Raw genomic sequence first — 15,963 nt, 5'->3', positions numbered from 1 at the left:
ATATACGACTCAAACAGCATTCTCATTTTGAAAAAGATGATTAGTGCAATCAAATTCAGAATCCACAAGTGGCAAAAATATACCTTGTTGTGAACTGTTGCCCTTGGTCTTTGTATTCGGCTTTGAAGATTTTTCAGCTGAATTCAAAGAATATACAATGTACATATTGCATCAGCCTTTTTCTTGACATTACAGGATACATTAAATGGACCCTTTCTAAATGCAGACAATTTCGTTTTCCCTAATTTGAATAAAACAATTCTAACATTAACAGAGACAAATTTCTAATAACAATCAAAAATTTATTGAAACATTGTAACAGCATAAAAATAAAAACAATTAGCTAAAACAAGAGCACCCCATAACCGGTGCCACGCTCGGCTACGGGTGCAGTTTTGAATAAATGAAAGCTTGTCAGATTTTTTTTATTTTTATTAGAGGTCACAGTGACCTTGACCTTTGACCTAGTGACCCCAAAATGGGTGTGGCATGTAGAACTCATCAAGGTGCATCTACATGTGAAGTTTCAAAGTTGTAGGTGGAAGCACTTTGATTTGAGAGCCAATGTTAAAGGGGCCTTTTCACAGATTTTGGCATTTTTTAACTTATTCATTAAATGCTTTATATTGATAAATGTAAACATTGGATCGTAAAAGCTCCAGTAAAAAATCAAGAATAAAATTAAAAAAAGGAAAAGAACATTGCCCGGAGCAGGTTTCGAACCAGTGACCCCTGGAGTCCTGCCAGAGTCCTGAAGTAAAAACGCTTTAGCCTACTGAGCTATTCCGCCGAGTACACATACTTGACGTATTTTATACCTTATATAAGCAATCTTCGTAGTTTCACAAAATTTAACGACAAAAACAGAACTCTCCAAATTATTCAATCGTTTCGCGTTGCAACGCTTTATAATTTTTAGGTTTTAAAATCGTCAAAAGATGCATATAATGGCTATATTAGACCATGGTAAATGTTCAGTATTACTGTTTCCTCACAAATATCATAACTAAAACGAAAATTTGCGAATCTGAAACAACTTTTTTCAATTTTGTCAATTTACCAAAGCGTGAAAAGATCCCTTTAAGGTTTGAGCACGACGCGGACGACGAGCTGGCTATGACAATACCTCGAGTTTTCTTCGAAAACGCAGAGCTAATAAACTACTTGTAGCAATATGCTACTAAATGTATTTCTTGCAGGCATCCAAAGATAGGTTTTAAGACGGAACATTCCCAAATGATGGACATGGGGGCCCATTCACATTAACCTAAACAAATCTCTGCCAATATTTCCCTGAGCCAAACCATCACTTGCAGCCTACCTTGATCCAGCTCGTCTCCACCACTCTCCTCTCCCATGTTCTCTATCTCTCCCTCCGCTATTTCCACATCCACGTCTGCCGTGAAGTCGATATCAGATCCATCCCCACTACCGGTCTCACTGGAACCATCAACCTCCTGCTCAGGATTGTCACCTCTCTCATCTACAGATGCTTGGGACTTCTTCTCATCCTGAGACTCGGGTCCAGATTTGTCTGACTTCTCAGATTCTGACATCTTTTTACTAACATTTTCCCACCTTTTACGCTTGTTTTCTAGAACTGAAGGATTTGACGTCAGCAAAAATCATTTAAGGAATTGAAAATAATTCTTCAGTGCATGAAAAATGTACCACTTAATAACAATGTCAGTATGATTTACATGTCTGATTTTTGAAAGAAAAACTATTTTACTTCAAGCAACATACATAACACTTATACTGATTTTCAAAACTTGTATTTTCCTACTTTTCTTTCGTTTGGCTTCCATCATGGAAAGCAGTGCCCTCTCTCTATAAATCTCTTCCAATGATTTAACTTCCTCCTTCGCTGCTTCATCTTTGTCAGCTTCTAAAAAAATCATGTTTGGATTTATTGAAGACATGACCATTTACACTTAACAATATCACAATTATATTCATTTTTGTATATAAAACGATGTTAATCCTTTTATTTCAACCAATTTTAAGGAGTTATCGGGGAAAATACCAAGCACTAGTTAAGTACCACTCCTTTATAATATAGAGAATGAGCAGTATAATAAAAATACAAAAAATGGTTTAAAGGACATTATATGCGAACAGACTACCGGGTACTACCAAATGGTGATTCCAATTAACCTTGAAACTTGTTAATGGAGGTATAAGTAAAAGCCTAATATTGTGATGGCAGTTGTTGACATTAAACATTTAGCCAAGAAAGCAAGCCCAAAATATGTTGATAAGATTTGGCTTTGTTTGTTTACTTCGTATTTTTCAACCCTATATCAGTCATATCACAGCAGTAAATTTACCAATTCATATTTTTTCCTGAAATAGATGGTTAACCAGTACTAAGTGCACATAGTACACCAGTACTGACAACTGCCCAACTTGAAACAGAGATGGGGCAGCATAGCCACAAAAAGGATTTCACAACCATTCCCCTAACTAAATACATGGCAGGCCCAACGAAACCTGCAATCCTAGGATAACAAGCAAATTCATTTGTCAATTTGGTATCCCCCGCCAAATAAAGTCTGTTTATGGATGGGTGTAGAACTAAAAGAAAATGTATTAGTGAAGGGTTGTACCTTTTGTCAATTTTAACTCATTTGTACCTGTGATGGGTTTGCAGACAATAAAATGCAGACCACTGCCTGATAATTGAGAACAATTACATCAGGACATTTTGAGAATCGATTTAAGTATGGTAGAATCCTTACCAAATTAGACATATTTAATCAAAATGTGTGATTTTGACCTTTAACTGTGACTTTGACCATGACCCTAGCAACCTGGATCTTATATTTGAAACTCAGTTAGATAATGGAGAACAATTGTGCACAGTTATTACAAAATCCCTTCATGCATAGTTAAGGAATGACTAAATAATGAATAATTCATCAAATTTGTTGACCTTTGACCTCAATGTGTGGCCTTGACCTTAGCCCCTAGGATTATGGGTGTTGTATATGAACCACCCACAGATGATTGAGAACAACTATAGCAAGTTTCATGGCTCTGGCTCATATGTTAATGGAGATATAGCTCTAGGCTTATATAAAAAAGCATTTTAATGTCCCCCACCACTAAAGTGGGGGACATATTGTTTTTGCCCGGTCTGTTGGTCTCTCTGTTGGTCTGTTGGTTTGTTTGCCCAAACTTTAACATTTTTCCATAACTTTTGCAATATTGAAGATAGCAACATCATATTTGGCATGCATTTGTATCTCACAGAGCTGCACATTTTAAGTGGTGAAAGGTCAAGGCCAAAGTCATCCTTCAAGGTCAAAGGTAAAACAATACAAAAATCAAAGCGGCGCAGAAGGGGACATAGTGTTTCTGACAAACACATTTCTTGTTTCAAGATACAATCGTCCATAACTCTGTTATTAACAAATGGTGTACAATGCCATTTATCATGCATCATCCTCTTATCCATATATATACACATAACAAGTTTCAATGAAATCCACCAAAGTACTTCCAAGATATGGCTCTGGACACAAAGTGCCATTTTTTCCAGATACGAAGGGCCATAACTACGTTATTAACAGATGGTGTACAATGCCATTGGGATTCATCCTCCTCCTCTTATCGATATATATACTCATACCAAGTTTCAATGAAATCCGCCAAAGCACTTCCAAGATATGGCTCCGGACACAAAAGTGCCGCACAGACGGAAAGACAGACGGACAGACAACGCCAAAACAATATCCCTCTGCCTATGGCGCAGCATTAACAACTGCGTATCGCACAAGCTAATCTGGGACGACACTTAACCCTCATGCATGAAACCCCCTTTTCACAGAGCACAGCATGGCTAAAATGTATTACATTAACACACACCTTGATCTGGACCCTTGCTGACAGTAACATCATCTTTCTTCTCACCGTCAGACTTCGTCTGCTCATCCACTGACTTCTCTTGCTGGGCGCTCTTTTTTATGGAGATAATCTTGCGTCCGGTGACCTTGACCTCCTCCAGCTTGGGCTCTCTAACTTCGCCCACCCAGTTGCGACTCAGTTTGTCTTGAGGCCCCCCACTACCTCTCCCCTTGTCAGCGCTCCTGAGAACGTAGTCAATAGATGCACATTTTATGATTCAGTACAGAAGAGTTTTTCATAAATTTGTGAATGATAATACAATACAAATACACATACCAAAAAGCTTAAATTTTAGTTGCTTTAACAATCAGTATTACCAGTAACAAAATCATTTTCAATGAAGAAAAGTGTGCGTTGAACATTTTGATTTATAAACCGTTTTTGTTCCATTCCTTTGCCTAAGTGACTAGTTGAATGTGACAACATTTAAATCGGACATTAAACTGATATTATAGATAATTTTTCATTATTTAGATCACTTAAAGCAACATAAATACCGGTACTCAAAATCAACAAATATTTTGTAAAATAAAAATCATGAAATAAAGTTAACCCATAAAAAAAACAGTGTTCTTTATAGCAATAACCACTAGATGTGGTCTGGTTACATAGATTTAACGAGACACAAAATGCTCGTTTTTTTTAAACAAAGCAGGAAAACGTGTTCCCATATACAAGATCCCACTCTAAAACCAATGTCACCAAAGCTTATATCTAATTTTTAAAATACCAATGTAGAAATCAGAGTCACTGATGCATACCGGGACCGCCTGCTGCGTTGGGGACTCCTGCTACATCGTCGAGGTGCGAACCTCCTCCTGTCCCTCCATGGTGGACTACGGCTCCTGTCGAGACTCCCCGAGCGCCGCCTCACGCCACCATCAAACCTCTCCATACTGGTAGACCTCTGTCTTGAAGGGCTGGGACTAAGGGAGCCCCTAGGGGACCGGCGCACAGGGCTCTGTGAATCTGACCGGTGATACAGCGGTGATCGACTGACAGGACTGGGTAACCTGTTGAATACCTGAGATGCACTGTTGCCTGCTGGCACATAACGCTTGGCATTAAGAAAGTAGTCCAATGGATTATTCACCTGAAATTAGATATGCAATGCAAACATGACCACCATAAAATTTAAGCACAATTTTATCAAACAAGAGCACCGCCTTGCGGGTGCAGACCGCTCATATATTTTCTTTTTAAAGGTGAAGGGACTCTCATTTTCAATCACAAAGGAGGGAGGTGTGGAGTGAAGAGGGATGTATAGTGTGGGTTTGTGGACATTTATTACATTATCTTCCAAAAAAGCGAAAAAAAAAAAAAAAAAAAAATCGGGGGCGTGGGGGGGGGGGGGGGGGGGGGGGGGGATTTTTTGGATGCGATGGTTGGACGGTATTTCAAACATAACTGTTGAAAAAAAAATTTAGGGGGGGGGGGTGGGGTAAAGTGTGAGGGTGTGGTGGTAATTTGTGAGATGATCTTAAAAAAAAAAAAAAAAAAAAAAAATTTGGGTGGGGGGGTGGGGTGGGGTGGGGGTATAGTGTGAGGGTGTGGTGGTCATTTGTGAGATGATCTTAAAAAAAAAAAAAAAAAAATTAGGGGGGGAGGGGGGGGAGGGCACGGGGGATGGTTTGGGTGGAGTCTATTGTGGTATGTCAGGTAAGAGTAGTTTCGTCAAAGTATCAATCAAATCTAATCATAAATAAAGAAGTTATGGCAATTTTAGCAAAATTTAATAATTTGACCTTGAGAGTCAAGGTCATTCAAAGGTCAAGGTAAAATTCTACTTGCCAGGTACAGTAACCTCATGATAGCATGAAAGTATTTGAAGTTTGAAAGCAATAGCCTTGATACTTAAGAAGTAAAGTGGATCGAAACACAAAATTTAACCATATATTAAAAGTTACTAAGTCAAAAAAGGGCCATAATTCCGTAACAATGACAACCAGAGTTATGCAACTTGTCCTTTTACTGTACCCTTATGATAGTTTGTGAGTGTTCCAAGTATGAAAGCAATATCTATGATACTTTAGGGGCAAAGTGGACCAAAACATAAATCTTAACCAAATTTTCAATTTTCTAAGTATAAAGGGCCCATAATTCCGTCCAAATGCCAGTCAGAGTTACATAACTTTGCCTGCACGGTCCCCTTATGATAGTTAATAAGTGTTGCAAGTATGAAAGCAATAGCTTTGATACTGTAGGAATAAAGTGGACCTAAACACAAAACTTAATCAAATTTTCAATTTTCTAAGTATAAAAAGGGCACATAATTCTGTCAAAATGCCAGTCAGAGTTGCATTACTTTGCCTGCACAGTCCCCTTATGATAGTTAGTAAGTGTTGCAAGTATGACAGCAATAGCTTTGATGCTTAAGGAACAAGAGCACCGCCTTGCGGGTGCAGACCGCTCATCTATTTTCTTTTTAAAGGTGAAGGGACTCTCATTTTCAATCACAAAGGAGGGAGGGGTGGAGTGAAGAGGGGTGTATAGTGTGGGGTTGTGGACATTTATTACATTATCTTCCAAAAAAGCGAAAAAAAAAGAAAAAAAATCGGGGGCGGGGGGGGGGGGGTGGGTGGGGGGGGGAGGGCGATGGGGGGGGGGGGGGATTTTTTGGGTGCGATGGTTGGACGGTATTTCAAACATAACCGTTTAAAAAAAAAATTGGGGGGGGGGTGGGGTATAGTGTGAGGGTGTGGTGGTAATTTGTGAGATGATCTTAAAAAAAAAAAAAAAAAAAAAAAAAAAAATATAAAAAAAAAAATTGGGGGGGTGGGGGGGGGGGGGGGGTGGGGGTATAGTGTGAGGGTGTGGTGGTCATTTGTGAGATGATCTTAGAAAAAAAAAAAAAAAAAATTGGGGGGGGAAGGGGGGAGGTGGGGGGGAGGGGGGGGGAGGACACGGGGGACGGTTTGGGTGGAGTCTATTGAGGTATGTCAGCTAAGAGTAGTTTCGTCAAAGTATCAATCAAATCTAATCATAAATAAAGAAGTAATGGCAATTTTAGCAAAATTTAATAATTTGACCTTGAGAGTCAAGGTCATTCAAAGGTCAAGGTAAAATTCAACTTGCCAGGTACAGTAACCTCATGATAGCATTAAAGTATTTGAAGTTTGAAAGCAATAGCCTTGATACTTAAGAAGTAAAGTGGATCGAAACACAAAATTTAACCATATATTCAAAGTTACCAAGTCAAAAAAGGGCCATAATTCCGTAACAATGACAACCAGAGTTATGCAACTTGTCCTTTTACTGTACCCTTATGATAGTTTTTGAGTGTTCCAAGTATGAAAGCAATATCTATGATACTTTAGGGGTAAAGTGGACCAAAACATAAATCTTAACCAAATTTTCAATTTTCTAAGTATAAAGGGCCCATAATTCCGTCCAAATGCCAGTCAGAGTTACATAACTTTGCCTGCACGGTCCCCTTATGATAGTTAATAAGTGTTGCAAGTATGAAAGCAATAGCTTTGATACTGTAGGAATAAAGTGGACCTAAACACAAAACTTAATCAAATTTTCAATTTTCTAAGTATAAAAAGGGCACATAATTCTGTCAAAATGCCAATCAGAGTTACATTACTTTGCCTGCACAGCCCCCTTATGATAGTTAGTAAGTGTTGCAAGTATGAAAGCAATAGGTTTGATGCTTAAGGAATAAAATGGACCTAAACACAAAACTTAACCAAAATTTTCAATTTTCTAAGTATAAAAAGGGCACATAATTCTGTCAAAATGCATGCCAGAGTTATCTAACTTTGCCTGCCCAGTCCCCTCATGATAGTAAGTAAGTGTAACAAGTTTGAATGCAATAGCATTGATACTCACTGAGAAAAGTGGACCTTAACGCAAAACTTAACCAAAATTTTCAATTTTCTAAGTATAAAAAGGGCACATATTTCTGTCAAAATGCACGCCAGAGTTATCTAACTTTGCCTGCCCAGTCCCCTCATGATAGTAAGTAAGTGTACCAAGTTTGAATGCAATAGCATTGATACTTTCTGAGAAAAGTGGACCTAAACACAAAACTTAACCGGACGCCGACGCCAACGCCGACGCCAAGGTGATGACAATAGCTCATAATTTTTTTTCAAAAAATAGATGAGCTAAAAATTACATTTCCTACACAAAAACTTTTACAACTTCAGGTAAAATAATTGCTACAGTTGTACTATTAAGTCCAGTAGTACTGTAATGCTACTGTTGTCTTTTGAAAAAAGATTTAATGTACTGTCAGAGACAGGATATGTGTAAAACAAATTAAAACAAGAGCACCGCCTTGCGGGTGCAGACCGCTCATCTATTTTCTTTTTAAAGGTGAAGGGACTCTCATTTTCAATCACAAAGGAGGGAGGGGTGGAGTGAAGAGCGGTGCATTGTGTGGGGGTGTGGACATTTATTACATTTTCTTCCAAAAATGCGAAAAAAAGGGAAAAAAAATCGGGGGGGGGGGGGGGGGGGGGGGGGGTGGGGGGGGGGGGATTCTTGGGTGCGATGGTTGGACGGTATTTCAAACATAAAATAATAAAAATAAATATTTGTGTTTTTTAACCGTTTCATAAAAAAAAATGGGGGGGTGAGGTGGGGGGGTATAGTGTGAGGGTGTGGTGGTAATTTGTGAGATGATCTTAAAAAAAAAAAAAAAAAAAAAAAAAAAATAGGGGGGGGGGGGATTCGGGTGGGGGGAGGGGGGGTGGGGTTGGGATTCTTGGGTGCGATGGTTGGACGGTATTTCAAACATAAAATAATCAAAATAAATAGTTTTGTTTTTTAACCGTTTAAAAAAAAATTGGGGAGGGGGTGGGGTGGGGGGGGGGGTATAGTGTGAGGGTGTGGTGGTCATTTGTGAGATGATCTTAAAAAAAAAAAAAAAAAAAAAAAAAAAAAAAAAATAGGGGGGGGGGGTTGGGGGGGGGGGGGCACGGGCGATGGTTTGGGTGGAGTCTATTGTGGTATGTCAGGTAAGAGTAGTTTTGTCAAAGTATCAGTCAAATCTAATCATAAATAAAGAAGTTATGGCAATTTTAGAGAAATTTAATAATTTGACCTTGAGAGTCAAGGTCATTCAAAGGTCAAGGTAAAATTCAACTTGCCAGGTACAGTAACCTCATGATAGCATGAAAGTATTTGAAGTTTGAAAGCAATAGCCTTGATACTTAAGAAGTAAAGTGGATCGAAACACAAAATTTAACCATATATTCAAAGTTACTAAGTCAAAAAAGGGCCATAATTCCGTAAAAATGACATCCAGAGTTATGCAACTTGTCCTTTTACTGTACCCTTATGATAGTTTGCGAGTGTTCCAAGTATGATAGCAATATCTATGATACTTTAGGGGTAAAGTGGACCAAAACACAAAACTTAACCAAACTTTCAATTTTCTAAGTATAAAGGGCCCATAATTCCGTCCAAATGCCAGTCAGAGTTACATAACTTTGCCTGCACAGTCCCCTTACGGTAGTTAGTAAGTGTTGCAAGTATGAAAGCAATAGCTTTGATACTTAAGGAATAAAATGGACCTTAACACAAAACTTAACCAAAATTTTCAATTTTCTAAGTATAAAAAGGGCACATAATTCTGTCAAAATGCACGCCAGAGTTATCTAACTTTGCGTGCCCAGTCCCCTCATGATAGTAAGTAAGTGTACCAAGTTTGAATGCAATAGCATTGATTCTTTCTGGAAAAAGTGGACCTAAACGCAAAACTTAACCAAAATTTTCAATTTTCTAAGTAATAAAAAGGGCACATAATTCAGTCAAAATGCACGCCAGAGTTATCTAACTTTGCCTGCCCAGTCCCCTCATGATAGTAAGTAAGTGTACCAAGTTTGAATGCAATAGCATTGATACTTTCTGAGAAAAGTGGACCTAAACGCAAAACTTAACCGGACGCCGACGCCGACGCCAAGGTGATGACAATAGCTCATATTTTTTTTTCAAAAAATAGATGAGCTAAAAAACTGAAATCCCTCTATAACAAGTAAAACAAGCAAATACTTTGAATTGATATCCCCGCCAATGTGCTTCTGGACACAAAAGTGTTATTTTTGAAACTCAAAAAAAAGCATTTTTTCAAGATACAAAGGGCCATAGCTCCGTTATTAACAGATGGTGTACAATGCCTTTTGGCGTGCATCATCCTAGTATCCATATATATACTCATACCAAGTTTCAATGGAATCCTTCAAAGCACTTCCAAGATATGGCTCCGGACACAAAAGTGCCGGACAAACGGACAACGCCAAAACAATATCCCTCCGCCTATGGCAGGGGATAACAATTGACCATGCCACAACATGCCAACAGTACCTACCTGTGGTGGCGGTTGACTAGAAGACAATTGTTGTGAGAAGGGAGGCAACACTGCCATGCTTGGAGGGGCAACTGTCCTGTTGCTGGCCTTTACAGGCGAGGTCTCAAGGTCTGACTCTGCAAGAAGTTAGTATTAAGATTTAGGTGTCCTCAGCAAGTCTGAAGACAAATACACAATTATTTTTTTACACATTTGATATGAGAATTATTCAATACATTGATGTTAATGTTTCATTGGTTTGACAAAAAATACTAGTATCCACCTGAAAACCATGATAAGATATTAGATTAAGTGGGTAAATTCGAATCTACCTCATACCATATTGCATATTACGAGTATTTTAGTAAAGAAGCAAATACAGCAACATGGTAAATTAAACAGCAAGTGTTGAGCGCAAGTACCTTCATTTGGGTTTATAATAATCGGCTCAATCTGCAACATATGTACATCGCCTGACTGGTCCAGTATGAACCGGTGGTCCGGTGTACCAGGCAGGAGCACTGGATGCCTGCCAGATAAGAAGGGTCTGAACCCAGGCACTGGAGAAGGGTGGCTGTACATGTGTGGTGGAGGGGGCCCACCATGCCAGCCTGGAACCAGGTGTGGAGGGGGGCCGCGAGGGGGCCACACAGCAGGCATGGAAGCTGTAGTATGCATAACAAGGGGGTGTAGGATAAAATGCAGTCAATGAAATTTGCAGTTCAAGTTAAGCAAAAGTTATTATATTATTACTGATGACAAAGAAAATGTTATATAACACCACTAATGACTATATGAAACTTTAAATCTGAGCAAGTCTGTTGAAAGACATTACCAGTGCAGGACTTGAGGGCTTATACTAGTTTCTATGGCTGATATCAGTAATGGTTTCATAGAAAACAAAGTTATGTCTTTTGAAATATTACCTTGGATAATGAATGAATTAGCAAGTGTTTTCAGTGATTTTTTTGCTCAAAATTACCACCAATTTCGGCTGCTTCCCAATCACAAAATTCCAGGTATTTTCCCAAAAATCTGACCAAAATTTCCTAAAAAAAGGCCAAATTACCAAAAAAAAATTTATCTTTTTTTTTTAAGAAAGATGTCTCTTATGACTAAATTATGATTTCTTAAGTCTAGATCTCAACTTTATTTTTTAAACATCCTACAAAATACATAACTTTAATTTAGCCCTTTTTGACAATAAATAATTCCCAAATTTGCCACTTTTATTGATTAAAAAAATCTCAATTGGACCAGACTCCTTTTCCCAAAATGGCTAAAAAAAACCTGAACATTCACTTAAAAACAATATTAATTCATATTTATAATGCTCAATTTTTCCCACTTTCATGGTTAATTGCGCTATTTTCCCCAATTTCACGGTTTATTGCGCTAATTTTCCCAATTCAAATGGCACAGGCTGTAACAAATAAAAGCAAAAAAATCATTTAACATTTAAACAAATGTAATAAATAAGAAACTTGATTGATGTATAAAAACAAACGGATAAGAGCCCTACCATGTGACTGTGTAACTGGTATGGCAATCAAGGGGGGACCTGGAATGGCAGCTATCACATTCCTGGTACCACGTGGCAGTGTGTGTCTAAACTGACAGGCTGGCCGAGTGCACCCCCCAGGCTGGCTCTCATAGTAACAGACAGGCTTCTGGAAATGAATGCATGTTATTTGTAGCAATCAGTTTCCCCACAGTTTAATCAAATTATCATTCTGATGACTACACACAAATCTGGCACATAGATTAAAGGGACTTGTTCCATCCAGGTATAATACACTTATTTGAAAGAATCATGTTTCATTCTGATGATATGACAAAATTAATCTGATAACAAAGATACTTGTCCCCCCCCCCCTCCAAAAAAAAATGCAAACTTTTGTCACAAATAGTGAACAATTATAAATTGCTCGAGTCTATAAGTTTCAATGGTTAAATATAAGTACACAAAATCTTATAACAAGTCCGTTTAAAATATTCAATAAAATAATTGTACTACGTCAAAACTATTTCAGGTACTTTTGATTGGGTAAATTACTAACAAAACAAATTTATTTAATAGATTACTCTGAAAATGATATTTTTCCTGATTTTTTGGGCAACAAAGGGTTACGAACTTTCAAAAAATGTTTTTTTACCAAAAACTGGTACAATGATAATACTGGATGAAATGCACAAATTCACCAAAAAACATTTGTAATTATGTTGTTAATTCTTGAAAATGTATATCCTAAGCTATATAAACTAGAAATACTACTTCAGAAAATTCACACAGAATAATGTTTACATTGTTCGTTTTAATTTCAACAAGCATATAGCCTCTTTTCCTATTTATTTCCAATTTATTCAGCAAACCAATACTTCTCAGCCACTAACCAGTAAAATTGACATTTTTACTAAATAAAAACATTTTCTACACTTTGAGACATTTTATTTAATATTTAATGTCTTAACAACACCCAAAAGCTAATAAATTTAGATATCAAATCATGCTAGTCAATGCTGCAACTTTAAACATACTGTCACCCTCAGCCATACAAAAGTCCCTACCAGTTCAGGGTGTCTATTTGGACACTTTGGAGTCAGGCATCCACCCTGTAACCACTGAGGACAGCTAATTGTTGAACTTCTGGCCTCTTCCACATGCCGGAACGGACATGAAGAACCCTGCAAAATGTCAGACAATGCATGGTGATAAAGATGTGTGTATCTTTTTTTATTTTTTATTATTGACCTTTCGAGACAGTTAGATATTGAAATAGTGCTGCTTTCTTGAAATAGTTTCATGGTCTTAAGTGATTATTTTACTTAATCTCAGAATGATAATCACCCTGAAATGACATTTCAAATCGAAAGAAAAATCAAACAACAATAAAAGCAGCACAAGTTCAACTTTTGAGTATATACTATGGCAATTGTGACAATAATAATATATAAGTGTCGTTGTTGTTAATTTATTAATAATCAACTAACTAATTTGATTTTTGTTCTGCAATTTGCAGGTTGTATGTGTTGGTTCTGTAGCTTAAATAAATTGTTTATAATGCAATTGTACATTGAAGGAAAATTTTAAAAAGCACTTGTTTCAATACATGCCTTGATACACGAAGAATTGTAGAAGAAATGGCAGTCTTGGCCAATATCGCCCATTCTTTTCAGCCTAGGAGGAGTGCAGTCTTCGATTTCCTGTCAGCATCCGGTGCAGGTCTTCTTATATCTTCAACTACCTCTGTTGTGAATCTTTAATAGGTTTGTCAACATACAAAAACTGGGAGTCCTTTACACAGAATATTGTCCACCACAACATTTACGATTCAATCAGACTTCATCACTCACACTCATGCATTTTACATACAACAATTAACACACCTTAACTAAGATCTAAATGTATTACATATTAATGTTTTTCAATTATATTTTTCAAAATTTGTTTTCACAATAATGCTGTAATTAGAATGTTGTAATTTTTGCACACAAAAAATACATATGTGCTAGGTTAGTTTTAATGCTAACAAAGAACAGGATAAATTATTTCATAATAATTTTTATCAATGTCAAAAACTTATTGTGTTTATTTGTTTATCTAATATTTAAAAATAATACAACAGTGTACATACTTTCAAACACAATATAATGACAACTGTATCAACCAAATGAAAGATTTTATTACACATTATAACAGGGATGCAAGTGAAATCTGAGTCAACCTAAAACTTAGTAAAAGGTGATTTTTAATTATGTTGGAGAAAAGGCACACTACATGTATATATCAGGGATTGAATACAAGCAATTGACCATAGTCGATAGAACTTAACACTTAAATCATGTCTTTTTTTTTTAATTTACATTTTGATATATAATGGGTTACAGTTTAGAAATTATATAATATTACACTTTGACCTTTTATGTTTGGATTCACTATGAACAATTGGAATCCAAAATTGTTTTGCTACCAAACACAAATCATAAATTATGTTTACACTTTTTACTTATTCCTTATTCACACATATATTTTAATTTGTGCACAATGTTGAAATATTAACCAATTAAGTATTGAAACTTAAGATACTTAAAAGATGTATCAATCCTGAAAATAAAAACACATGTTTATTATATAATAAAATAATTAACTTAGAAAGAATAAAAGCATTTAATTAAACTTAAATGTAACTAGAAATGGCGAGGCAGAGGCCAACGCGTATCCCCACGCCGTATGTTTGACCCAGAGGGTGCCCCAGGGTTGATAATGGGGCCATGCATGGTTGAGATTGACCGTATTGTCATAAGAGATGTTCAGTATCAATTTGAAGTAAATCGGTGTAGAAATGAAGAAGTTAATGTAAAATAACATGAAAAAATGAGTAAAAATCTCTGACCTGGCCCCACCCCAACCCCTATAACTTTTGACCCAGGGGTCAGATCGAAATTCCAAATAGTGCAGGGTCGCATATGTGCTCATAGCTACCATGTGTGTAAGTTTCAAGGTTCTAGTGCTTATAGCGTAGGAGGAGATAGTGGCCAGGACTGACAGACAGACAGCGGAGATAACCACAATATCCCCAACGCTTTTCAAAAAGCGTGGGGATAAAAAGTACGAATTCTAACTAAAAACATGACAAACTCTGTTTTCAAATACACCAATAAGACAGAAGATGATACCTGCAAAATAATAACAACTAACATTTAGCTTATCTTAACTTACAAACAAGAGATGTGTTTGTCAGAAATACAATGCCCCCTATTGCGCCGCTTTGAAGCCATATATTTGACCTTTGACCTTGAAGGATGACCTTGACCTTTCAACACTCAAAATGTACAGCTCCATGAGGTACACATGCATGCCAAATATCAAGTTGCTATCTTCAGCATTGCAAAAGTTATGACCAAGGTGAAAGTTTTGACGCCGCTTTGAAGCCATATATTTGACCTTTGACCTTGATGGATGACCTTGACCTTTCACCACTCAAAATGTGCAGCTTCATGAGATACACATGCATGCCAAATATCAAGTTGTTATCTTCAGTATTGCAAAAGTTATACGTTAAAGTTTAACCAAGGTAAAGTTTTGGGACAGAATGACAGACAGGCCAAAAACAATATACCGGTACCCCCAATCATTCGATCCAGGGGCGTAAAAAATGTGTAGCTTTTGATCAAACAAAACAAAAACCAATGAAAACATTTCTACACGAGCACTGATTTGTACCGGTATGCATATTTTCTCAAATTCGCACTCTTTCTCACACTTCACAAAAACACAAATGATTGATGGCTAACTTTCATGAGTCTTGACAATGAATCTTTTCACATCAACCTGGAAAAAAACACACAAAGTAATCAGTACATGTGTTGACACTAGAATACAATTTTTATCACTTTTCAATTTAAATAATACATATGCATTTTAAGTAAACGGTAAATAAATTGTTTGAATAATCAACAACTTTAATGGCATAATTTAGTGTTCATAAACAAAAATAATTTTCAATAAAACAAGCACTTTTAAGTCTTACCTCATTTTGTCAAACTGATGTCTGGTTTCTTTTGGCATGAACACACGCTAATTTTTAAAGTTATGCCCAAGATATTTTATTCTTAAGTTTTCGTATTTATGCTAAGGGACTTGCCTCAGACATTGCAATTTTGTTGAAATATATAATATTTTAAATACAAATACGCAGACAAAAAAGTGCATATTGATCATGAAATAATTTATTAAAGAACTTGACAAAATTACC

At 36.8% G+C, this 15,963-nt stretch overlaps 1 protein-coding gene across 4 annotated transcripts in view; it reads right to left on the bottom strand.

Moving 5' to 3' along the window:
* LOC127866930 (E3 ubiquitin-protein ligase RBBP6-like) overlaps positions 1 to 15,963 on the bottom strand; it is a 46,371-nt gene that overhangs the window by 21,765 nt on the left and 8,643 nt on the right. For 2 of the 4 annotated variants that reach the window (XM_052407795.1, XM_052407796.1), the window contains exons 2-11: positions 13,322 to 13,465; positions 12,776 to 12,892; positions 11,730 to 11,877; positions 10,630 to 10,872; positions 10,229 to 10,344; positions 4,671 to 5,002; positions 3,871 to 4,091; positions 1,787 to 1,888; positions 1,322 to 1,600; positions 84 to 137 (exon numbers count right to left, since the gene is read on the bottom strand). In XM_052407795.1, coding sequence (XP_052263755.1) covers positions 84 to 137; positions 1,322 to 1,600; positions 1,787 to 1,888; positions 3,871 to 4,091; positions 4,671 to 5,002; positions 10,229 to 10,344; positions 10,630 to 10,872; positions 11,730 to 11,877; positions 12,776 to 12,892; positions 13,322 to 13,375 — 1,666 coding nt within the window. In that variant the 5' untranslated portion in view covers positions 13,376 to 13,465. Of the gene's footprint in view, positions 1 to 83; positions 138 to 1,321; positions 1,601 to 1,786; positions 1,889 to 3,870; positions 4,092 to 4,670; positions 5,003 to 10,228; positions 10,345 to 10,629; positions 10,873 to 11,729; positions 11,878 to 12,775; positions 12,893 to 13,321; positions 14,115 to 15,963 lie in introns of those variants that run through there. The other 2 variants (XM_052407797.1, XM_052407794.1) reach the window with 2 other exon arrangements.

The sequence above is a fragment of the Dreissena polymorpha genome, chromosome 2, assembly GCF_020536995.1.
Source record: "Dreissena polymorpha isolate Duluth1 chromosome 2, UMN_Dpol_1.0, whole genome shotgun sequence".
NCBI classification, from domain to species: Eukaryota; Metazoa; Mollusca; class Bivalvia; order Myida; family Dreissenidae; genus Dreissena; species Dreissena polymorpha.
The sequence above is the reverse complement of the archived record's forward strand: the minus strand, read 5'-3'. Positions and strand labels throughout refer to the sequence as shown.